Source organism: Rhinopithecus bieti, unplaced genomic scaffold (genome assembly GCF_001698545.2).
Source record: "Rhinopithecus bieti isolate Rb0 unplaced genomic scaffold, ASM169854v2 scaffold_33121, whole genome shotgun sequence".
NCBI classification, from domain to species: Eukaryota; Metazoa; Chordata; class Mammalia; order Primates; family Cercopithecidae; genus Rhinopithecus; species Rhinopithecus bieti.
The window spans coordinates 196,976-222,107 of NW_016814090.1; the positions used below are offsets into that span (position 1 = coordinate 196,976).

At 40.7% G+C, this 25,132-nt stretch overlaps 1 protein-coding gene across 1 annotated transcript; it reads right to left on the minus strand.

The window, feature by feature from the left end:
• Positions 1–24,135: 24,135 nt before the first annotated feature.
• On the minus strand, positions 24,136–24,623 carry LOC108513768 (destrin). The gene is given in 3 exon segments (XM_083287427.1): positions 24,136–24,177; positions 24,179–24,347; positions 24,349–24,623. Coding segments are annotated over 3 exon segments (486 nt in total).
• Positions 24,624–25,132: the final 509 nt, after the last annotated feature.

Genomic DNA, 25,132 nt, shown 5'->3' on the forward strand with positions numbered 1-25,132 from the left:
CAAGAAAAATAGCCAGACAGAGGAGAATAGAAAGACCCGAAAGAGTTGAAGAAGCCCATTTTTCCTATTCACACCTTGGTCTTATTTCATGTTCTGACTCAATGTGCTGACTCTCCATCCAGATACACCTGCCTTTAGGTATCTGTTTTTCTCACCTGAGAAATCTCTTAATATCTCTCTCAGTCCCTTTAGCACTCTCAAAAGCAAATGCACAGCGGAGCCAACAATAACTACTTCCGAAAGAATATTGTGAGCATTAAATAAGGTAAATTATGTTATGTAAAAACATACTTTAGCTTAGAACCTACATTAGTCAGAGTTCTCCAAGATCCAATAGGACATATACTCTACTGGTGGTGGTAGTGGTGGTGGTGGTGATGGTGGTGGTGGTGGTGGTGGTGTGTCTGTGTATAAGAGAGAGACAGAGAGACTTTAAGGAGTTGGCTCATGAGATTATGGAAAATGGCAAGTTCAAAATCTGCAGAGAGGCTGGCAGGCTGACGATCCAAGGAAGAGTTGACATTGCAGTGTTGAATTAGAAGATGGCAGCAGCAGCACATCTCTGGGACACTGGCTTTCGGAGGCTCAGGACCTGTGTTTTAGAATCTCTTAACTTCTGAAAATAGGAATGTTAAAAGTGAAATCTCCTGATATTAATTGGCAACCAGTTCAAGGTGTTACTTAAAATACTCTGAGGGCTAATCTACTACCCAGCATCTATAAGTAAAAAACAAATTTAAAAGAAGAAAACAAACAACCCCATTAAAAAGTGGGCAAAGGACATGAATGGACACTTTTCAAAAGAAGATATACATGTGGCCCACAAATGTATGAAAAAAACCTCAATATCACTGATCATTAGAGAAATGCAAATCAAAACCACAATGAGATAGCATCTCACACCAGTCAGAATGGCTATTATATAAAGTCAAAAAAAAACGGATGCTGGCAAGGTTGTACAGAAAAAGGAAGGCTTATATACTGTTGGTGGGAATATAAGTTAGTTCAACCATTGTGAAAAGCAATGTGGTCATTCCTCGGAGCTAAAAATAGAAATGCCATTTGACCCAGCAATCCCGTTACTGGGTATATACCCAAAGGAATATAAATCATTCTACCATGAAGACACATGCATGCGTATGTTCATTGTAGCACTATTCACAATAGCAAAGACATGGAATCAACCTAAATGTCTATCGAAGGTAGACTGGATAAAGAAAATGTGGCACGTATACGCCATGGAATACTATGCAACCATAAAGAAAGCATGTCCTTTGCAGGAACATGGATGGAGCTGGAGACCATTATCCCTAGCAAACCAACGCAGGAACAGAAAACCAAATACCACAGATTTTCACTTATAAGTGGCAGCGAAATGATGAGAACGCATGGATACATAGAGGGGAACCACACACACTGGGGCCACCTGAGGGTGAAGGGTGGGAGGGGGGAGTGGATCAGGAAAAATAGCTGATGGATACTGGGCTTAATACCTGGATGATGAAATAATCTGTACAACAAACCCCCATGACACATGTACCCCTGAACTTATACAACAAACCTGCACATATACCTCTGAACTTAAAATAAAAGTTAAATAAAAATAAATAAGTAAAGAAATAAAATATTATGAGGGCTAAAGAAAACCCACACATTTTCACATAATCCTGCCCAATGTTTGAGAGAAAATAAAACCTGCTTTCCATGATTAGCTTGACACATAGATAATCAATCCAGCCAAAAATCAGGGAAACAAGAATTGCTACATTTGCCTATTCCTTGAGTACAAGATATGAGGATGATCATCTCTGGAAAACTCAGAGGCAGAAAAAATAGGGACCTGCTCACCATCCCCATTAGATTTCCTGCTCTTCTACTCCAAACCACTCTGGGAACCCCTCGCACCCCACCTGCCCTCATCCCTTGACTCATAAAAGCTCCTAGCAGCTGGGCAGTTAAGAGAGAGCTGAGAACTGGAGGACATACCATAGGACTCCAGCTATCTCTGCTCTCCATTTAAAACTTCAGCAGCTTATGTGAGCAGTTCCTTTGTTGAGATATCTATTCCTAGCAAACCAAGGAAAATAAATAAATAAACTCTCAAAGTAATATCAGAATCCCACACAGGGGCCTATAGGAGGGAGAAAGGTAGGAAGAGGGAGAGAATCAAAGAAAAATAACTAATGGGTACTAGGCTTAATACCCGGGTGATGAAATAATCTGTATAACAAACCCCCGTGACACACATCCTTTGCCAGAATAAGGCCCAGAGAGGTTAAGGGACTCACCCAAAGTCACACACAAGGTCTTCCTATAACCTTCCCCAACCCCTAAAGATAGTGATGGAATGTTCCAGAAACAGTCCCTCAACTCTCCCCTTTCTAATGGGATATATGAGCTGACACCTAATGATATGATTTAACAAGCAAAATATAGGTTAATATTTTGAGATATTAATGTAGGCTTCTTTCTTCCTGTATTTTCTCCTTCTTCTCTCCGCATATGAGCAGGTAGCATGGACAGGAGAGAAAAGAAATATCCTAGAAGGCTGGCTGCTATAATAATATTCATAAATACTACTATTATTAGTCTATAGTCTAAGTCCTTAGGCGAAATGACTTGCAGCATCTTGACAAAGGCAGGCAAAGAAAATGCTTTCATTGCCTCTAAGGAGACTTCCCAGGGTTGGACCTGCTCTGACACATCTGCATGTGTTTCCATCTCCCCATCTGACTCTGAGCTCCATGAGACAACAGACTTGGTCTTTTTTATCCACTGCTCTGTCCCCAGCACCCAGAATAGTGCCTGATGCAAAATTGATAATAAATATTTGTTGAATGAATTAATATACGAGGGGGAGGCAAGAGAGAGCAAGGAGATTGAGAAAGGAGAGACTTCGGAGCCTTGGAGAAGGAGCCAAGAAGCTGTCATCCAGGATGAGCTGGTGGGTGAGTCTGACAAATGGCCACAGGAATGCTATTGGGGTGCTCAGTCACCTTCTGTGACTCTCAGGGTTCCATTGGGGGAAGGTCTTACTATCACCAACACCAGGGACTGCCAGCTGTTTCCTCCACCAGCCTTCACAAGGACTTCATTAGTGTCTGCCCCTTACAGATCACTCAACAGCATTGATGCCCAGCAAAGCCCCAGGGCTTCACTCAGTCCTGATCTAAATTCACCACATGGACATTGCACACCACAGCACCTCAGGACAGCCCTAAACCCAAGAACAGAGGAGTGGGGCCCTGGAAAATGTCTTATCAAGCTCCTTAGGAGCAGAAGCTGAGACAGGGTTCAGGTGCAGGTGATTTGGGATCAGGGATGCTCTCAGGAGAAACTCCGGAGGGAGGGAGGGAAGCAGGATGGGGCAGGGGAAGAAGTTAAGCAAGGATGTGGGGCCAGCTGATGTCAAGGCTCAGCCGGATGCCTTGGAGAGCTCTGGGCTATAAAGAGTACTCAGTCTGTCTTCCTCAGGCCAGAGGGCCAGAATGTCATTGGTTATGGGCACAGGGGGCACACCTCCCAGGCACCGGTGGGGCAGTGCTCTATCCTCCAGAAAGCAAGCCTTCAGAGAAGGTCCCTGGTAGGAGCCTTTGGCAGCAGCTCTAGCTGCTAAAACGGAGATCAGGGGTCAGGGCAGGGTAGCCCCTGCTGCAGGAAGGAACCCTCCTTCAGGTACTGAGAGATGAGCACGGGAGTGGCTTTTGAGACCACCTTTATTGGTTTCTTACAGCTGCCATGACACAGTACCACAAACTGTAGGCTTAACACAACAGAACTTTACTCTCTCACAGTCCTGGAGGCTGGAAATCTGAAATCAAGATAACTGCAGGATTGGTTCCTTCTTGGAGCTCTGAGGGAGAGAGGATCTGTTCCACAACTCTCTCCTAGCATCTGGTGGATGCTGGCAACCCTTGGCATTTCTTTGCTGGCAGACACGTCACTCCAGTCTCTGCCTGCACTGTCACATGGTGTCGTCGCTCTGTGCCTGTGTTTCTGTGTCTTCACATGTGTCTTTATAAGGACATCAGTCATCAGATACAGTGCCATGCTAATCCAGTGTGACCTCATTTAACTTAATTATATCTGGAAAGACTCTATTTCTACAGTCACATTCACAGGTACCAGGAGCTAGGACTTGAATATATTTTTGGGGGGGAGTGCAATTTAACCCTCAACATTCCTGAGCTGGGAGAGCCCTGAACAGAGCCAGTGGGTAGTGATGTGAAGTATGGCAGAGGCGGCCGATGGCCTCACACTTCTGGGTGTCATGCAGCAGGATCTCTCTGGGCTTCCCAACATTTCCACCAGTCTCTCCAAGGCAGAAACCACCACAATGGTGCCTGCAGAAGGAAGGTGTTCTGTTTACTGCAGGACTTAATCTCAGGTTGTGCCAGCCACCTCAGAGAGTCATGGTGGAGTCATAAAAGGTTCTTTTTCTGGATGAAGAAGACAAAAAATAAAAAAGTGACAGACTTACTGAGCACCAACTATCTGCTCAAATGTTCACACATAGAATCTATGGCCAGACGACCAAGAAACTGGTTTCAGAGGGTACGTCTGGCAAGACGTGGCTGGGGACAGGGAGGGGAGGAGGATTAATTTTCAGCCTGGATTCTTTTTGTAGTTTTGGAATTTTTAATTATGAATATGTATTTTCTTTTCAATAAAGAAACAAATTAAGAAAACCATCTATTTATTTGAAATGGGATTTTAAAAATTTTCTATAACAGTAAGACTCTAAGTGTTAAAGTTTCTTCTAGACTGAATATTATTATAATTATTTATTGGTGAACGTTGAATCAAAATAACATATTTTGATAAATAGCAAACATGAAAAATAAAATTCCAACGAATGTGCATCTCATTGAGATGAAACTTGTGGTTTTTTCCTAATTAGTTCGTGTTTCCATAGGTGAATATAACTTATTGACAGCACAAGACAGAATTTGGCATCAATTCTATTTCTGTCTTTTTAACTATACAAATAAATAGATAGGAACAGAAGGATTTTCTTTTCTTTTTGTGACAGGGTCTCACTCTGTTGCCCAGGCTGGAGTGCAAATGGCACCATCACAGCTCACTGCAGCCTCAACCTCCCAGGCTCAAACAATTCTCCCGCTTCAGCTTCCCCAGTAGCTGGGACTATAGGTGTGTACCACGACACTCAGTTGATTTTTTAAAATTTCTCTTTTTTTAAGAGACACTGTCTCCCTATGTTGCCCAGGTTGGTCTCGAACTCCTAGGTGAGGGAAATTCTCCTGCCTTGGCCTACCAAAGTGCTGGGATTATGGGTGTGAGCAACTGTATCCAGCTGGGTTATCTTTTAATAGCAATGACACTCAATTTTTTGAACCCTTTCCAAGGGAAATGCTAAAAATCATTTGGAAAATTTGCCATCATCACAGTGTATTTTAATTAATTATGTGTCAGTTGTAACTCTATTATCTTCCTTCATGTTTGCTGAAAACACAAACACACAAAAACACACTTTTGTTGAAAACACACAAAAGTTGATTCCCCTCTAAAGAGGGGAACAATTATATAAAATCTCTTTATACTCTTTCATTTTTAAAAATGTGTTTTCTTTTTTAAAAAAATTATTAATAGAGATGAGGTCTCACTATGTTGCCCAGGCTGGTCTCGAACTCCTGGGCTCAAGCGATCTGTCCCCTCGGCCTCCCAAAGTGCTGGGATCACAGGCATTAGCCACCGCTCCTGGCCTCATACCCTTGCTTAACCCTTGAAGATGATTATAGATTTTCTGTAAACATTTCCTTATCTTTCCTCCCAGGATCTATGACCATTTCAGCCACTTCCTCACCGTTCTAAGGTCTGCCCCACTTTCCCTATTGACAGCCACATTAATAGCAAGCTCATTAATTACATCACCATTTGGTGTTCACTATGACCCCGGCTCTCTCTTCTTGCCAGTTCTTAACTTCTTCCCTGGGGTAAGTGATGTTTTTAATGCTCCAAATTTAATGCCCTGAAGTCATCTATGGAGCTAATCCTTAAATGTCGACTTTCTCTAATTTATCAGTTACAATTAAAGCCTTTTTTCCTAGGTCATTTTTCCTAGACTTCCAGCTAGGAGTCTTTGCATCCGGAAGCAAGGACGCCTCACCCAGGTCGCCACACTAATGCAGGAGGGGAGGGGCAAACAGCAGCTCTCTGGGTGTGATCTTCTCACCTCTAAGCTGAAGGAGACACCCACTTGCTGCTGGGGTCTCAGCAGATCTGCTGCCGTTAGCAGGAAATAGAACCACTCCCTTTCTCAGCTCCTTTTCAAAGAAATGCAAACCTAGACACTTCGAGACAGAGGGCATTGCCCTGTAGTACCATTGAGTTCTCTCTCAGTACCCCCTAAAGGTTGACAGTTTTTCTATTTATTTTTGCTCATTTTCTCCTGCATGAGAAGAGACTAGCAGGTATAGCAGCAAAGAGAAAATTATATTGGCTTGTGCACACGGGAGCTGGCACTAAGAAAGGTAAAGGAATAGGCTGCTCCCCAAGGGCAACATGTGGGTTAGTGTTATAGGGTCTTTCTATAGGGAAGGTTTACGTCAGGGCACATATAGGAGGGGTTTTTCTAGTGCTTGCACAGTGGCTCAACATGCTTCTTTGTACATCGTGTGTAGCATTAGCATTTTAAATCTCCACCCCTGGGCATGATTTTTAGCATTAAAATGAGGAAGGGTAACTATAGGTTGGAGTTTAAGTCTAACTGCACACATGGGGCTCTGAGGAAGCAGCCAGCCCCCTGAAATAGAAACATGACACCTAACAGCTTCTTGAGTCTTTTGTTACTAATTGGTTAAACGTTAGATAAGCTAGAGCTTAAGCGAAGGGCTTTTATTCTTCGTCCCCACTGAAACCATCTTAACATAGGGAACCAACCAGGTTGCCTGTCTCAGTAATACATGAAGGTCTGACAAGTGGGACCAGGAGAAATTAAATGAAGAGCACAATTCCCACTTTGTATGGTTTCCATTCCATCTCTGGAAATCCAAAATAAAAAATGCACAATGCTGTGCATATTCTCTTGGCAGAAGCAGGAAAGCAGCCCATCCAAACACACCTCGTCATTCCTTGGCTCAAGCCCGCAGTCCAACATGAAGTCCATGTCTTTGCCCTCCAAGTCCATGCTCTTTCCACTGTACCTGCTCTAGCATCTTCTAGAGGTGAGCAACTTTTTTCTGTGGTAATCCATTGAAAGACAGTTTTAAAACACCTCCTCTGTGTCAGACATGGTGCAAAGTGCTAAAGTTACCAAGATAAAACAGGTGTAGTCCCTGTCCTCAGAAGGCTTAATGGGAGAGACATTAGAAAGCTGGAAGAAGTTGATTGCAATACAGACAGAATCACCAGTGTAAATAATAGAGGTAAGCCAAATGGTCCACCTAGGAAGGTTGGCTAGGTAGGGGGAGGGGCAGAGTGGTCTAGCAGAGCTGCACAGAAGAGGAGGTCCTCTTTCTGTTTCTGGAACATGATAAACCCATTTCCAATTGACAGTCCCACCACATATTTACCTAGTTTACTCCTTGCTTCATACAGGTTTGGGATCAAAGGTTATCTGCTCAGAGAAACCATCTGTGTAAAATAACTTCTAATACATTCTTTATTCTCTTTTCTTCTTTCATTTTTCTTCACTGAACTCAATTAATTGCATTCTCTGCCTTCACACACATTACTAGATGAATTGTCCATTCTTCTTCTTATAGCTAACAGTGTGCTTGATGTCATCCCTCTTGCCTCTTCCTCAAGGACATCTTACCAGCATTGCTCTCCTCCTTCCCTACATTATTATTTTTCCTACTGTTCCCATGAGCATGCAAACTTTATCTTTGCATTATCTTTATATAAATACTGGACATATAAAACAAGCATAAGAAACCCTGGAAGTTGGAGAGAATAAGGCAGACTGGCTAGGAATCTCAGGACCCAAGGCAGGACATGGCAGTGAGTCCTCTGGCTTTTTCATTTTGCTTCATATATCCTGGCTCAGAGCGGAAAAGCTGCAAACCCAAAACACCAATGGGCACAGACAAAACAAAATTTTTTTAAGCCCAATAAAAGACTTTTGTCTCCAGCCAAAGGAACAGTAAAGAGGCGGCCTAGCAAGACAGAAAACTTTTAGACAACTGCTCTACTCCAGCCAAACACCACAGAAAACACAGAGGTCTCACCCCAACTCATGCCAGCAAATGCAGAGTGGGGACTCCACACTTTGACCTTCCTGCAGCTGTAACAAGCCCTCCCCTCCAACTCCCACCCTGTATGGTGTTAGTAGAGACTCCTTGAGGCCCTGAACTTTCACTCATGCCAGGCAATACTGAGACACCCCTCTAACTCTCCACTGCGGTAACATCAGAGGAGGCCTGCTGAAGAGTCAGGACTTTTACCACTGCTTAGTGATAATGAAGGCCACATGGAGAGTAGTAACAAAGCACCCCTACCCCTTTCAGCCACGGAGGTATCAGTGGAGGCCTAGTGGACCAGAACCCCCATTCCCACCCAACAGTAGTAAGGAGTTTCCCTCCTCAGATGTAAACAAAGGCCAAGTGGAGAACCTGGACTTCTACCTTCACCTGCAGTAATGAGGCAGCAGCACCCCTTCCTCTACTGGACTGGTGTCAAAAAAAGCCAGCTAAAACAGCAAGTTGAAGTAAGACCAGAGTCTCATAATATAGTAGCCAAAATATACAGATTTCAATAGAAAATCATTCATTATACCAAGAACCAGGAAAATCTCAAACTGAATTTTAAAAGACTATCAACAGATGATAGCACTGAGATGTCAAAAATGTTAGAATTATCTGACAAAGATTTCAGAACAACCATCACAAAGATGTTTCAACAGCAATTACAAACATGCTCAAAACAAATGAAAAAATGGAAGGTCTTAGTAAGAAAATACAAAGTCTCATCAGATAGATAATAGATATTAAAAAGAATTAAAGGGAAATTTTAGAACGAAAAAATGTAATAACCAAAATTTTAAAACTCAGTGGATGGGCTGAACAGCAGAATGGAGGGGACAAAGGAAAGAATCAGTGAACTTGAAGATAGAATAACAGAGAGAAAATAGACTAGAAAAAAATAACAAACAGAATCTCAAGGATATCAGGATTATAATTAGAGAACCTGCATTAATGTCATTGGCACCCTGGAAGGAAAGAAGAAAAAAGGCAAGCCTGAAAAAGTACTCAAAGAAATAATGGTTGAAAACTTCTCAAATTTTGCAAAAGACATAAATCTACAGATTCAAGAAGCTGAGTAAAGCCGAAATCTAAAATTTCAGCAAAATTTACACCTGAATATATAACAGTAAAACTTCTGAAAACTAAAACGAAGAGAAAATCTCAAAAGCAGCAAAAGAGAAATCACAATATACATGCAAGGGAAAAATAATCCAAATAACAGTGGATTTCTCATCATAAACCAGAAAGGCCTGAAGGAAGTTCTTTCAGCATTTTTCAAGTGCTTTTTTCAGTTCTTTCAAGTGCAGAGAAAAACAGAAACTCTCATATCTAGAATCCTATATCCATTGAAAGTATCCTTCAGAAATGAAGGGGAAATCAAGACATTCTCAAATAAGGGTAACCTAAGGGAATATATTGCCTACAGACTTGCCTTGAAGAATGACTAAAGGAAGTTCTCTAAACAGAAAAGAAACAATAAAAGAAGGAATTTTGGAATGTCAGGATGGAAGAAAGAATATAGCGGGAAAAATATGGGTGAAAATAATACATTTTCCTTATCCTCTCAGGTTTTTAAAACTATGTTTGATAATTGAAATGAAATTATGACACTGTCTCATGTGATTCCACATGTATATAAAATAAATATTTAAGAAAATTAAATTATAAGTGAGGGAAGGCAAAAAGATGTAAAGGGAGCAAGTTCTCTATATTTCATTCAAACTCATAAAATGTCAACATCAGTAGATTGTGATGGTAGATATATTTAAGGTAACACCTACAGCAATCACTGAAAAATACTATACAAAAAATAAGCTCAAAAACATTATGGATAAATCAAAACTGCTTTCTAAAAAATGTTCAAGTAACCCATAGGAGACAGCAAAAGAAAACAGATAAAGAAGAAAAGAAAAACAAAAGATAAAATAGCAGACTTAAGCCCTAATATATGTATAATTGCCTCAAATGTGATGGTCTAAATACATGAATTAAAATATGAAGCTTGGCAGAAGACATTTGAAAACATAACCAAATTATAAGCTCTCTACAAAAACCTCACTTTAAATATAACCTAAATCTCACACCTTACACAAACTTAGAATGATCACAAACCTAATTGTAAAATGTAAAACTATAAAACTTCTGGAGGAAAAAAAAACATAAAAATTAATAAATAAGAGGAAAAAAGCCTAGTAAAATATCTTCATGACTAGAACTAGGCAAAGAGACTTGACATCAAAATTACAACCCATAAAATTTAAAAATTGATAAATTTGACATTACCAAAGTTAAAATATGTTTTCCACGCAAAAGACTCTTTTAGGAGGATAAAAAGACAAGCTACAGAGTGAGAAAATATTTGCAAACCATGTATCCAACAAAAGAGTAATATCAAGAATATATTTCTTAAAACTCTCAAAACTAAACAGTTAAAAAAGCAAACAATCCAATTAGAAAATGGGTAAAAGACATGAAGAAATATTTAACCGAAGAGATGTATAGAAGGCAAATAAACACATGAAAAAATATTCGACATCGTTAGCCATTAGGAACATGCAGATTAAAACCATAGTGAGGTACCACAATAACTAAAAAACTATAACCAAAACTATCTAAACTATAAACTAAAAAACTATCAATAACTTAAAAAAAATAGTGACATCACCAATGCTGGCGAGGATGTAGAGAAACTAGGTCATTGATACGTTACTGATGCTGCAGACACTCTGGAAAACAGTTTGCAGGTTCTTTAAAACTGAACCTGCAACTACCATATGGTTCAGTAAAATTGTATTTCAGGAAATTTGTCCCAGAAATGAAAGCTTATGTTCACACAAGAAAACCTGTACACAAATACTTACAGCAGCTTTATTTATAACCCAAAACTAAAAATGACTCAGATATTCTTCAACAAATGAATGGTCAAACTGCGGTATGTCAGCACCATGGAATACTGTTCATAAATAAAAAGAAATGAACTATTGATACATGGAGCAACCTGGATGAATCTCCAGAGAATTATGTTGAGTTTTGTTTTGTTTTGTTTTGTTTTGTTTTGTTTTTTGAAATGGAGTCTCGCTCTGTCACCCAGGCTGGAGTGTAGTGGCCGGATCTCGGCTCACTGCAAGCTCCGCCTCCCGGGTTTATGCCATTCTCCTGCCTCAGCCTCCCGAGTAGCTACAGGCGCCGGCCACCTCACCCGGCTAGTTTTTTGTATTTTTTAGTAGAGACGGGGTTTCACCGTGTTAGCCAGGATGGTCTCGATCTCCTGACCCAGTGATTGGCCCGTCTCGGCCTCCCAGAGTGCTGGGATTACAGGCTTGAGCCACCGCGCCCGGCCTATGCTGAGTTTTCTTAAAGCCATCCCAAATGGTACATACCGTATGATTCTATTTATATAATATTCTTGAAATGACAAAATTATAGACATGAGTAAGAGGTTAGCAGTTGTTGGGGATTACGGAGGGGGGTGTGTCTCTTAAAGGGCAATGTGAGAGATCCTTGCAGTGGTGAAAATGTTTTGTATTTTGACACTGTCAATGTCAATATCCTGGTTGTGGTATTGTACCATGGTTTACAAGGTGTTACCATTTGGGGAAACAGGGTAAAAGGAACATGGAATGTCTCTGTGTTATTTCTCACAGTTGAATGTGAATCCACTATTACCTCCAAGTAAAAACTTTAATCCAAATAAAACTTTAATTAAAATAATAAAAAAGAAAACTTACACAAAAAATTATAAAGAATTAACTTTTAAAATGCCTCTCAACACCACTTCCCCTTTTATACCACAGCTCGATTTCTCTGTTCTCCTTCACAGAGCAAGTCTTTAAAAAATAAGTTTTCTTCTCTGCTTACTGACTCCAATTCCTCTCCTTCCAGTCTTTCTTAAATGTGCTCCAATCAAACTTTTGTCCACTTCATTTCACCATAATAGCTCTGGCCAAAGTCAGCTCTGGCCAAGGTCATTTATAACATTGCTAACTCGTATAGTCAATCCTATTTCTCATCTTTCTTGAGTTATAAACAGCATTTTACACATTTGGCACAATTAGTCAATTCCCTCTTCCTCCTCTTTTGGTTTTCCTCTTACTTTGCTGGATCTCTTTCTCAGTCTTCCTTTCTGGTTCATCTCCCCACCTCTTAATGTTTTAGCATCTCAAGACTAACTTTTTTTTTTTTTTTTTTTTTTTTTTTTGAGACGGAGTCTCGCTCTGTCGCCCAGGCTGGAGTGCAGTGGCCGGATCTCAGCTCACTGCAAGCTCCGCCTCCCGGGTTCACGCCATTCTCTTGCCTCAGCCTCCCGAGTAGCTAGGACTACAGGCGCCCGCCACCTCGCCCAGCTGGTTTTTTGTATTTTTTTTTTTAGTAGAGACGGGGTTTCACCGTGTTAGCCAGGGTGGTCTCGATCTCCTGACCTCGTGATCGGCCCGTCTCGGCCTCCCAAAGTGCTGGGATTACAGGCTTGAGCCACCGCGCCCGGCCATAAGACTCACTTCTTTATCCTTCCATTGTTCTGTCTATATTTGCTCCCTACATGCTCAGCCAGGCTCATGGATTTAAATATAATCCATTTCTGATGACCCTGAAATTTATATTTCCCACCTGGGCACCTTCCCAAACTATAGATTGTACATCAAGTGGTTTCCCTAACATCTTCCTCTAGTTGTGTGTTAATAAATGTCTTAAAGTTATGTGAGTAAGTCTGACCTACTGACTTCCACCCAAAACATCTCCTTCTCAGTGTTCCCTCTTGGATTATGGCATTTTGATATATTTAGTTGCCCAGATGTGTAATCTTGGATCATCCTGGACTCCTCTCCAACTCCTTACATTTAATCCATCAGCAAATCTTGCCCACTCTACCATCGAAATATGTCAAGAATCCAATACTATATCATGACCCTTAGCCAAGAGTAATTGAAAGCCACAAAGGATTTGGTGTGAACCCAGTGGGCCTCCTTCCTCCTTGTGGGTAACTGGACTTCCATCCTCCTGGACATGGGTCTGTCTGAATCACAGGCAGATTCTCTTCTGGATTGCCTGTCATTCAACCTGGGCCAACTATGCAGCAAAGGGTCCTGTCTTCCCAAAGAAATGTACTCAGCTGCTAGAACTAAATCTAGAGCTGCCTGTGATTTTTTTGCTACAACTTGGGGAGATCTGGTCTGTGAATGAAGGTGATTTAGAAGAAAGCAGGGCAAAGGAATGAAGAGATAATTTTCTGATGACAGTGTTGGAATTTCTGGATCCAGCTGCATCTGAAGCCAGATAAAACCCTGAACTTTTCAGTTATGTGAGCCATTAACTCCTTCCTGTCCTTACAGTATGAATTTAGTTTCTGTATCTTGCAACCAAGAATCCTGACTAATCCACTCCCTCCCCACCTCTATATGCCCAGGAACTTAGTCCCCTTCTTATTTGTATGGCATTTCCAGTAACTGATAAAACCAGGGTGCTTGTCTTGGGCTGTCAACAAACAGACCTTCTCAACATGTGTGGCAGCTGGAAAATCTTAACATCAAAGGTCCAGGTTGTATAGATTTGGTGTCTGTTTCCAAAATCCACATGCTGTTATCTCTTAAACTCAACAAATGTTTTTTAAAGCCTGCTATGTGCTTCTCTTGGGGCTGGGAATATAACTGTAAACAAAATAGACAAAGCTCCTGCATTTGTGGCACTTATGTCCTAATAGGGGAAGCTGATAATAAGCATAACAAGAAACTTATGTAATATAATACAAGTAGATCAGATGTTTATCAGGTGCTAGTCTGCCAGTCCAGTGGAAATATTTCTGTACCTCTGCCCTAAGGCCTGAGTGCCCCCTAGCTTCCTTGCCCCTTTCCAGGAACACCACCACCCTGATCTCTTTATGATCCAGTAACTACAGGGTTCATGCTCAGCCCAGCAGGGGTCTCTAGAATCCCTACCTTGTTTCGTACCCTATAGTTCTCTACCCTATTGGATGGACTGTTAAGTATTTTGACTATCACACCTGCTAAGATGATAAGTGCTATGGAAAAGAAAAATGGAACAAGGCAGTAGGGTCAGAACTACAATTTTAAATAGAATGGTCAGAGTCAATTAGTCGAGAAAGTGACATTTGAATAAAGAGTTGGAAGAAGGAAGGGTATGAGCCATGCAGTTATAAGGGAGGAAAGCAGTCCAGTTAGAGGGATAGCAAAGAGAAAGAGTGCAGGAATAGGAGATGAGACCAGGAGGTAGTGATGAGGGTTCTGGATCCTGTGGGGCCTTGTAGGACATTAGGAGGACTTGGAAATTACTCTTCTAAAGGAAAGGGGAGCTCTTGAAGGAAGCTCAGGAGAGGCAAGATATGATCCAATTTGTATAGATACAGACAACTTTAATGAGATAGAATTTATATTCCATACAATACACTCATTTACAAAGTATAATATCATGCTTAATTGTACATTCTCAGAATTGTGCCACCATCACAACAGTGATTTTTTCTTTATTATTTTACTTTAGGTTCTGGGATATATGTGCAGAACGTGTAGGTTTGTTACATAGTGTTTGTTACATAGCCATGGTGGTTTGCTGCACCTATCAACCTGTCATCTAGGTTTTAAGCCCTGCTTGCATTAGGTATTTGTCCTAATACTCCTCCTCCCCTTGCTCCTCATCCCCCCCGACAGGCCCCAGTGTGTGATGTTTCCCTCCCTGTTCCATGTGTTCTCATTGTTCAGCTCCCACTTATAAGTGGGAATATGCGGTGTTTCGTTTTCTGTTCCTGCGTTAGTTTGCTGATAATGATGGTTTCCAGCTTCATCCATGTCCCTGCAAAGGACATGAACTCATTCTTTTTTACGGTTGCATAGTATTCCATGGTGTATATGTGTCACATTTTCTTTATCCAGTCTATCGTTGATGGGCATTTNCCCATCCCCCCGACAGGCCCCAGTGTGTGATGTTTCCCTCCCTGTTCCATGTGTTCTCATTGTTCAGCTCCCACTTATAAGTGGGAATATGCGGTGTTTCGTTTTCTGTTCCTGCGTTAGTTTGCTGATAATGATGGTTTCCAGCTTCATCCATGTCCCTGCAAAGGACATGAACTCATTCTTTTTTACGGTTGCATAGTATTCCATGGTGTATATGTGTCACATTTTCTTTATCCAGTCTATCGTTGATGGGCATTTGGGTTGGTTCCAAGTCTTTGCTATTGTGAATAGTGCTGCAATAAACATACGTGAGCATGTGTCTTTATAGTAGAACGATTTATAATCCTTTGGGTATATACCCAGTAATGGGATTGCTGGGTCAAATGGTATTTCTGGTTCTAGGTCCTTGAGGAATCGCCACACTGTCTTCCACAATGGTTGAACTAATTTACACTGCCACCAATAGTGTAAAAGCATTCCTATTTCTCCACAGCCTTGGCATCATCATCACAGTGAATTTTTAAATATTTTCGTCACCTCAAAAAGAAACACCCTACCCCTTAGCCAGCACTTCACAGTATTCTCATTAACCCCTTCCCCCTGCTAGGTCTAAGTAACTAGGAGTCTACTTTCTGTTTGTTTCTACATATTTGCCTATTCTTGACATTTCCTACAGGTGGAGTCATATAATATGTGGTCTTTTGCGACTGTCTGCTTTCACTTGGAATAATGTTTTCAAGGTTTATCTGTGTTGTAGCATGTATTAGTACTTCATTCCCTTTTATGGCCAAATAACATTTCATTGTATGAATATACTACATCTATCTATGTATCAGTTAATGGACTTTTGGGCTTTTATGAATGCTGTTATGATCATTTATGTAAAAATCTTTGAGTGGAAGCACGTTTTCATTTCTCTTGTGTATACACATAGGAGTGAATTGGTGGATCAAACAGTAACTATGTGTAAATTTTGCTGAACTGTCACTGTTTTCCAAAGTGGCTAAACCATTTTACACTTCTACCAGCAGTACTTGAAGGTTCTTTCTCCACATCCTTGCTAACACTTATCTGATTATTTTTACTGCAGTCCTCATGGTGGGTGTGAAGTATTATCTCACAGTGGTTTTGGTTTACATTTTCCTGATGACTACTGATGTTGAGCACCTTTTTATGTGCTTAGGGGTCACTTGCGTGTCTTAGGAGAAATGGCTATTCAGATCCTTTGCCCAATAATTGGGCTGTGTATCCTTTTAAAATTGAGTTGTGTGTGGTCTTTATATCTTCTAGATTTACAAATCTTTTCTCCCATTCTATCAGTTGTCTTTTTGCTTTCTTGGTCGTATCCTTGGAAGCACAAAAGTTTTTAATTTTTATGAACTCCAATTTTTTTTTTCTTTTATTGCTTGTGCCTTTGGTGTCATATCTAAGAATCCATTGCCAAATTCAAGGTCATGAAAACTTATACCAGTATTTTCTTTTAAGAGTTTATAATTCTGGCTCTTATATTTTGGTTTTTGATGCACTTTGGTTTAATCTTTATACACAATGTAAGAGTCCAATTTCATCCTTTTGTATGAGGCTATACAGTTATCCCAACACCATTTGTTGAAAAGACTCATTTTTCCCCATCGAATAGTCTTGACTTCCTTGTCAAAATTCACCTAACTATAGATAAATGGGGTTATTTCTGAACTATGAATTCTGTTTTGTTAATCTGTGTGTCTATCCTTAAGTAAGTACCACATTGTCTTGATTATTGTTTTGCAATTAGGAAGTATGAGTCCTAATTTTTTCTTCTTTTTTATGATTGTTTTTGGCTTTTCTGGTTCCTTGAGTTTCCATATAATTTTTAGGATCAGCTTGTCAGTTTCTATTAAAACCCAGCTGGGATACTGATAGGAACTGTATTGAATCTAAAGATCAGTGTGGGGGATATTGCTATTTCAATGCTTAATATTTATTAACTATCTGAGACAATATTTATTTTCTTCTGATTATGAACGTGGGATGTCTTCCCATTTATTTAGTTTAATTTCTCTCAATACTGTTTTGTAGTTTTTAGAGTATGAGTTTTGCACTTCTTTTAACCTTATTCCTAAGTGTTTTATTCTAGTTGATGCTACTATAAATATTGTTTCCTTAATTTCATTTCTGGATTGTTCATTGCAAAGGTATCGAAATTGATTGTTACATATTGACTGCATATCCTACAACCTTGTTAAACTCATTAATTAATTCTGATAGTTTCTCAGTGGATTTAGTGGATACACATCATCATATAATCTGTGAATAGAGGTAGTTTTACTTCTTCCTTTCCAACATGAAAGCCTTTTATTTCATTTCCATTTTCTTCCCTAATCTGTACATTAGCAAACAGCTACCTTGTTGAGCATACACCAAATCCGGGTGAGAGTGCAGCAGGAATCCAAGTGAGAACGGATTGCGCCTTGTACCAGGGCAGCAGCAGAAAAAGGGTCACAAAATGGTTTGGATGTTTCTCTTTTGTTCTTCTCTCCTTTATTATTTTTGACTATCTTGATGGTTTTTTGTTGTTGTTGTTGTTTTGTTTTGTTTTTAACCTCAACCAACAACAAAGCCAACATTTACTTTCTTAAACTCCTCCTGTGGTTAAATTCTTAGTAAGCAGTTCCACATGAAGGAAGCAGACACCAGACTGGAGGCTAGAAAAGCACAAACCCTACACGTCCTGTCTATGTAACAACAGATCTAACAAGGCAGGTCTGGCTGGAGGGAAGGTCTATTTTTACGAGACGGGGAAAAAGAGAAGTGTCCATCACCAGGGCTGAGAAATGCTGCAACTCTCAGCAATCAGCTAAAGATAACTCAGGCCAGGAACTCTGCACGCAGACTGAAGGGGCCTCAGTGCTCTGTGCATGCAGGATAATTCAAGCTTCTCCAGTGAGCAGCCATCCCAAGCTACTGGATCCTTCACTTTGGGGACACTAGCTTAACCAGCGTTCCTCAAGAACTTCCTTCTCCCTGAAGGTGGCAACACAGGAAAACTCCCCATCAGTCCCTCTTACCCATATACTTCAAGCCAGATGTGATATCTCTCCCTCCTGGCAAGCAGGACCCTAGAGTTCTAATCTGGGCTGGGCCTAGGGTGAGTCAAGGGAAGCCCCTAGGGCACTTGCATGACCCTGAGGGTGAGGGCTTCCTTATATTTTGCATCTTAGATGTTTCTCTTGCCTCACTGGATGGCCAGCCCTGGTTTTAATCCCAGATCTGCTGTTGACAGGCCATGTACATGAGGACAAGTCTCTTGTTCTCTCTGGGCCTCAGTTTACTCATCTGAGAAATTGAAGTGCTGGAGTTAGATCAGTGTTTCCCAGTAACTGATCCACGAACCCAAAATTATCCTTAATGTTCAGATTCACAGAACCTTTACCAAATGTCCTCACTTCTGAAAATCTAAAAACTTCTCTATAAGAACCTAATGTACGACTATAGAATGTGGCAAATGGAGTCAGGGTCCTCCACAGGACTCATTCCTCCCTAAAGAAACTGCACCATCTTCTCTACAGCCCAGTCAGGGCTGTCCCAGCCACTATTGTAACATCACTAACTGCCCTGACCAAAAGTGATTAGACTAGAGGTAGAACCCAAACCCAAGATTAACCAATCTATAGACTGGACAGGGACAAGCAAGTTATTGCTCTCACAGTTTGGGCATTTCAGACTCCGTAGCTGATAATGGTGGGCAGTTCAGCGGTCAGGTCAGACTCAAGGCGGATGGGCACAGAGACCCACCTGCAGGCAAAGAAGCTGATTAAAAGAAGGAAGATGCAGACAGACGCAGTGATGAGTAAGTCTTGTGGCCTATGAAAGTTGAGAAATTACTTTGCTCTTGAGAGAGGGAGAGTGTCCCCAGCTCCTGACTTTCCCATCCTATGCAAACATGAGGCAGGAAGGCCCAGAAGCAATAAGCAACCAAGTACCTAGATTACAGTCTCCAAATATCATTCTCAACTTTAGCACTTTTGCAGAAATAAGTAATTCCAAGGCCAAGGCAGGGAAATTGCAAGATGAACCTGAAACATTTTCTTGTGCCAGCAAGTAAAGAATTACTCAAAGAACAATGGGGACATGTCTATAGCTCATGGGTACAAATGTCAAAGGTTATCATCTAGCCAAATCTGGAATAATTTGATATTAAAATAAATACTGATGATAATGGATTAAATCTGCTGAATAAAATAGGAATCCCTGAGCCTACATCAATAAAAATAAGTAGAGGATTGACTATGAGTAATTTTTTTTAAAAGGAAAAAAGTAAGTGGAGGAAAAGGGAAATGTCTTCCTTATAGTAGCACAGCAGCTAATATATATCGTAGGAATGATGATAATAGATAAACCACCATTTACAACCGCCCTAACAGTGGTTAATTCAAGCAAAAGTAATCAATAGCTACTAAATCGAGTTAGTGGAGATTTAATGGGATACAGGACATTGGCATAGTTTGAGAATATCTTCCCACAAAATGTTCATCAATTACAAATAGAAAAATGATGAGTTAATGTGGAGAAACCTGACACAAATTGACCAGGTGCTAAAGATGGCCATCCCCAGTGTGGGGACGAGCCCACATTGTATGCCCCCTCGTGTGATGCAGTGAGAAGATGACAGCCTCCCTTCCACATAGCACTCCCAGAACATACATGTGAACCAGGAAACACTGGTGGAACCAGGCTGAGCTTCGGCACTCCCAGAACACAAGTGTGAATCCAGTCCTGAGGAAACATTGGTGGAACCAGGCTGAGCTTCATCCTACAGACTGAGATCATGAAACTATTGAGATCATGAAAAACAGGGAGAGACCAAGGAATTATTCCAGATTGAAAGAGACTAAAGAGACTTGAGTATGAAGTGCAAAGTGTGATCCTAGCCTGGACAGGAAAGAGACATTGTTAGGACAGCTGGCGAAATATGAATACATTCTTTGGATTAGATGTTAGTGTTAGAGCTGATTTCCTGACTGGAAGAGTTGTATGCTGGTTATGTAGAAGAGTGTCCTTGGTTTGGAAAGGTGCACACTGAAGATTTTGGGAATTTGGTGCATCATGTTGCAAATGTATTTTTTAATGTATGTATTTATATGTCTTTATTTTATATATTTTTATCTTATATAATATATAACTATATCATATGCACATTACTTATGAATATATCATTAGTATCACAAGACAGAGCTTCTATAATTTTGTCTTTCAGGCCTACCATTGACTTTTTTCATTTTAACAAATATTTCTAATTTCCTAGAATTCTTTCTTGCAAGTTTTTCCATAGTAATCTATTTTTGTTTTACAAACAGAATATATTCTCGATACTCCATTCAATTTTGGACCTTGCCAGTTGAACATTCCACAGTACTGCAATATCAGCCTGATCAAAACTGAACTTCCCTTCTTTTCCTACAAGCCTGTGGATCCTATAGTCTTGTGGGCCACTGAAAGCAATAGCTTTCTTTCTAAGTTGGGTAGGGAGCCATTGAAGGGTTTTGAACAGAGAAGTGACATAATAAAATTTGCATTTTAAAAGAATCACCCTAGCTGTATTGAAAATGGACTGTAAGAGGCAACAGAAGAAGAGAAGACTCCAGTTATAAGTAGGATGGCAAATAATCCTGGTTTGTGCGGGGCTGAGGGATTTCCTGAGACTGGACTTTCAGTGCAAAAACTGTGAAAGTGCCAGGCAAACTGAGACAAGCTGGCTACTCTAGTTAGGAGACTATTTGAGAAGGTTCTGGTGTGAAATGATGATAGGTTGGACCTGTTAAATGGAGATAATCATAATCATTTATGATTATGATTATGTCTCATAATCATGAGATGTCAGATTCTGGATATATAATGTGTATGTTTTATATAATACATAATGCATGGGATGTGTCATGTGAGGAAAAGAGAAGATTCCTGTGTTCTCAGATTGAGTACTAGGAGACCTGAATTAGCATTTACTGAGGGATGAAGGGGACTGTGGAAGAAGCCATGTTGGAGGTGAGGGGTACGTCAAAAGCTCAATTTTGGACTTTCTAAGCATGAGATGCCTATGATCCAAAAGGAGATGTTACAAGGCAGTGAAATACATGAGCCTTGAGATCAGAGGAAATAAGTCAGGATTGTAAATATTATATATAGATGGACTTTAAAAAGAAATTCATAAAGTGTAGATAAAGAAGAGAAGAGGTTAAGAACTGAGTCCTGGAGATCCCCATATTAGAAGGGCGGACAATAGAGGGAGAACCACCAATAGAGAGTGAGAAGGAGCTGCCAGTGAGCTCAGAGGCAAACCAGGAGAGTGCAGGGGTCCTGGAAGCCAAGTAAAGACGGGTGCTTCAAGGTAGGTGGCATGATTCCCTGCATCCAGTGGAATCTGGGGCCTGCAAATTGACCTTTGGGTTTAGTTATAGGGAGATCATTGTTGAACTTGACAAGATTTGTTTGGGTAGAGTGGTGGGGACAAAATCTTGATTAAGGGAGAATGGAGGTGGACGCTATGGCTCATGCGTGTAATCTCAGCACTCTAGGAGGCCAAGGCGGGCAGATCACTTGAGGTCAGGAGTTCAAGACCAGCCTGGCCAACACGGCGAAACTCTGTCTCTACTAAAAATACAAAAATTAACTGAGCATGGTGGCACGTGCCTGTAGTCCCAACTACTGAGGAGGCTGAGGGAAGAGAATCGCTTGAACCCGGGGGGCAGAGATTGCAGTGAGCCAAGGTCGCGCCACTGCACTCCAGCCTGGGTGACAGTGGGTGACAGAGTGAGACTCGGTCTCAAAAAAAAAAAAAAAAAGAGAGAGAATGGAAGATGAAAGGCAGTAGCTGGAGGGGAAGTGGAAATGCTCTTTGTTGTTTTTAAGATGTGAAAAATAACAGCATGTTTGCAGATGGGAATAATACAGTAGAGAGGGGAGAAATGATGATTCAGGAGAGAAGGCAGAGAATGGTGAAGTCATGTCCTTAAGAAGCAGAGAGAGGATAGGATCTAAGCCTTCAGGGAAGGAGCCAGCCTGACCTAAGAGTAGAGACAATTACTGCACACTAATAGGAAGGAAGACAAGGCATGTGAGTACTGTGTCAGGAGACTGGGTGGATCTGGCAATGGGAGCTCATGAAAATTCTCTTCTGACACTTCTAATTCTCAAGAAAGTCAGGAGCAAGGTAATCAGCTGAGGTGGGATGGGGAGGCTGCACTGGAGGTCTGAAAGAGGTAAGCTATAAAGTCATCACCTAGGGAAGCGGATGGAATGGGGAAAAGAAGGACACTTGCTGAGCAGCACTCTGAGCTACTTGAGGTTTCAGTGGTCATGGATTCAGAGAGAGAGACCAGTCAGCACTTTACAACTTTCAGTTCCCTGAATGCTATCTGGGTTTCTTTTTTTTTTCCTATTTGTTCATCTTAGTCCTTCTCAATTTTACTGTTGGTTTTGCAGAAATGTCTGGTGGTCCACGGTGGCCCATTTATATTTGAAGTAAAGGGCTAGGTTAATTCATGTAGGTGACTGAAGACACTCAAAGTTCCCCTCCCCAGTTACTAAATAGGCTGAATGAAAAAAAGACCTACAACTAGACACATCATTGTCAAGTTTCAGAACACCAAAAATGAAGAGGCAATCTTAAAGTCTTCAGGTACACACACAAAAATGATAACAGCAGTAAAATTGTCACCTGCAAAATAAAATAATAAGGTATCAGAATGCCATCAGCTATCCTAGGGGCTAGAAGACAAAAAGCAAGCCTTCAAAGTTCTAGAATTCTAGACCTAGCTCAATCACCAATACAGCAAAATGGTAGAATAAACATACCTTTCATCGTACTTATGATGTGTTCCAACAAAATAAGGAAATCAAAGAAAGACAAGGGCAGGAAAGAGTGAATCCATCTCAGAAGAGCAATGAAGGGAAAGCCCAGGAGGAAGGTTTACCTTTCATCACTCTTAGTTGCACGCCTTTCCTCAGGTTCAAATGTCTTTATGTTGTGCATCTATCACTTTCACAACTGTTTCTTTTGAAATAGAGTCTTGCTCAGTCACCCAGGCTGGAGTGCAGTGATGCAATCTCTGCTCACTGCAACCTCCACCTCCCGCATTCAAGTGATTCTCATCCCTCAGCCACCTGAGTGGCTGGTATTATATGTACCACCATGTCTGGCTAATTTTTGTGTTTTCAGTAGAGGCGAAGTTTTGCCATGTTGGCCAGGGTGGTCTCGAACTCCTGATCTCAAGTGATCCTCCCACCTCAACCTCCCAAAGTGCTGGAATTACAGGCGTGAGCCACTGCACCCAGACTAACAACTATTTTTGTTTAAATAACTCTTCACTTTTTACCTCTCAGATCGTCAAAATTCTGGACACTGTAACTTCTCCCCTCACATGACTCAAAGTGTTGGAAAAATACATAAGCTTAATTCCTTACTAATTTTCACATCAAACCTCTTTCTTTTCATATTATCAGAAATATTTAGATTTAATTATTTATAACTGGTTTCACTGTTATCAATAGTTACATAAAATGCCTCTTCACATAAAAATGCCTCTTTATTACAGAAGCTGTCTTCATTTTAATTTATTTTTAATTTATTTTATTTGAATTTAGTTTTCTTTTGGCTGAATCTTTTCAGCCATATTACCCTTTTCAGAAAAAGTTCCTGGGCAGTATACTTTCCAAAATGTCTTTCTGTGACTTGTACACACTGATAATACACAAATGGGCATAATTTCTAGGGTTACACATTTACTCCACAAACTCTAAGACAATGCTCAATTGGCTTCTATTATTTAATTAAAAGAGGGTATGTATCCTTGGCTGTTTAGTAGAATCCTGTTTAGCAAATGCACACACCAGGAAGTAAACATGATCCCCAGTACTGAATTCCATGAGCTACACATTCTATCTGAGCACTACTCTTGTTTTCTCTTCTTTAAAAACATATGGTTGCTTTATTTATTTAGCAAGTGGATAACATTAAACATGAAAGCTTTCCATTTGTGGCACTGAATGATGGCCTACACAGAGGATCCTTCAAAAGCTGCAATCAAGTACCCACCCATCTAACTTTTCAGCAGTACAAACCCAATTGAGATCTTCTGGTTCATTTGCTTGAAATTTCTTTTTTATTCCATCCTTAGAGTTTGTGTAGATCATTTTACTTTTCAGAGGTGGTAGTTCTGGTGCCCACAAAAACAAACAAACAAACAAACAATATTCTTCTGAATTTCTTTGTTTCAAAGCTTGCATCATATAAAGCATAGCAGCAATCATTTTCAGGAAGCATTCCCACGAAGTGCTTGAAAGGACCAGTTATGGTTACACCAGTATCTCCAGCCGAGATCTCTTTGCCCTCTTCTACAATGATGCACTTTTTGTCTGCACTGAGACAAAAAATGACAGTCTTCTTTCTTTTCTTGATTTCTTCTGGTGTGGAGCATTTATGAACTTTCATGTCATGAAAAATGTGACATACTTCATCAGCCACTTGCGCTCCTGAGTCCATCTTTGCTGCTGCGGTCACAGGGACACAGGGGAGGCCGCCGGCGGGCACAAGTCTGTGGAGTGTTCTTTTCACAGCTGCAGACCAACAGACCGCACTGCTCTTAACTAGAAACGTCTGAACACTGAGTATTAAACAATAAAGCCTAAACCCTGGCCACATCCCGACTCTAATCCTAGACCAAACAAAACACTAAAACTCACCTTAATCTTCAGCCCCTTGCCCTAACCTCAGTGTTAACCTAAACCTTAATCCTGATGCTACAATTTTAAAGCATGAGCATTTGGTCTATGCATAAAGTGGTTTATCCAAGGCAGTGAGTAAAGAAGGCATCTCCTTCCACTTCCCTTTGCTCACTCTGCCCCAGCCCACAGCCCCTGGCCAGTCCCCTCATTTTCTTCTGGTCTTTACTCACACACCACCTTCTGCAAAGAGTTTAAGCCAATTGTGCAGTTAGAGAGAACAGTCCCCACAAGAGACCACCCTCGCTTCTGACACCAAACGCAATTTAG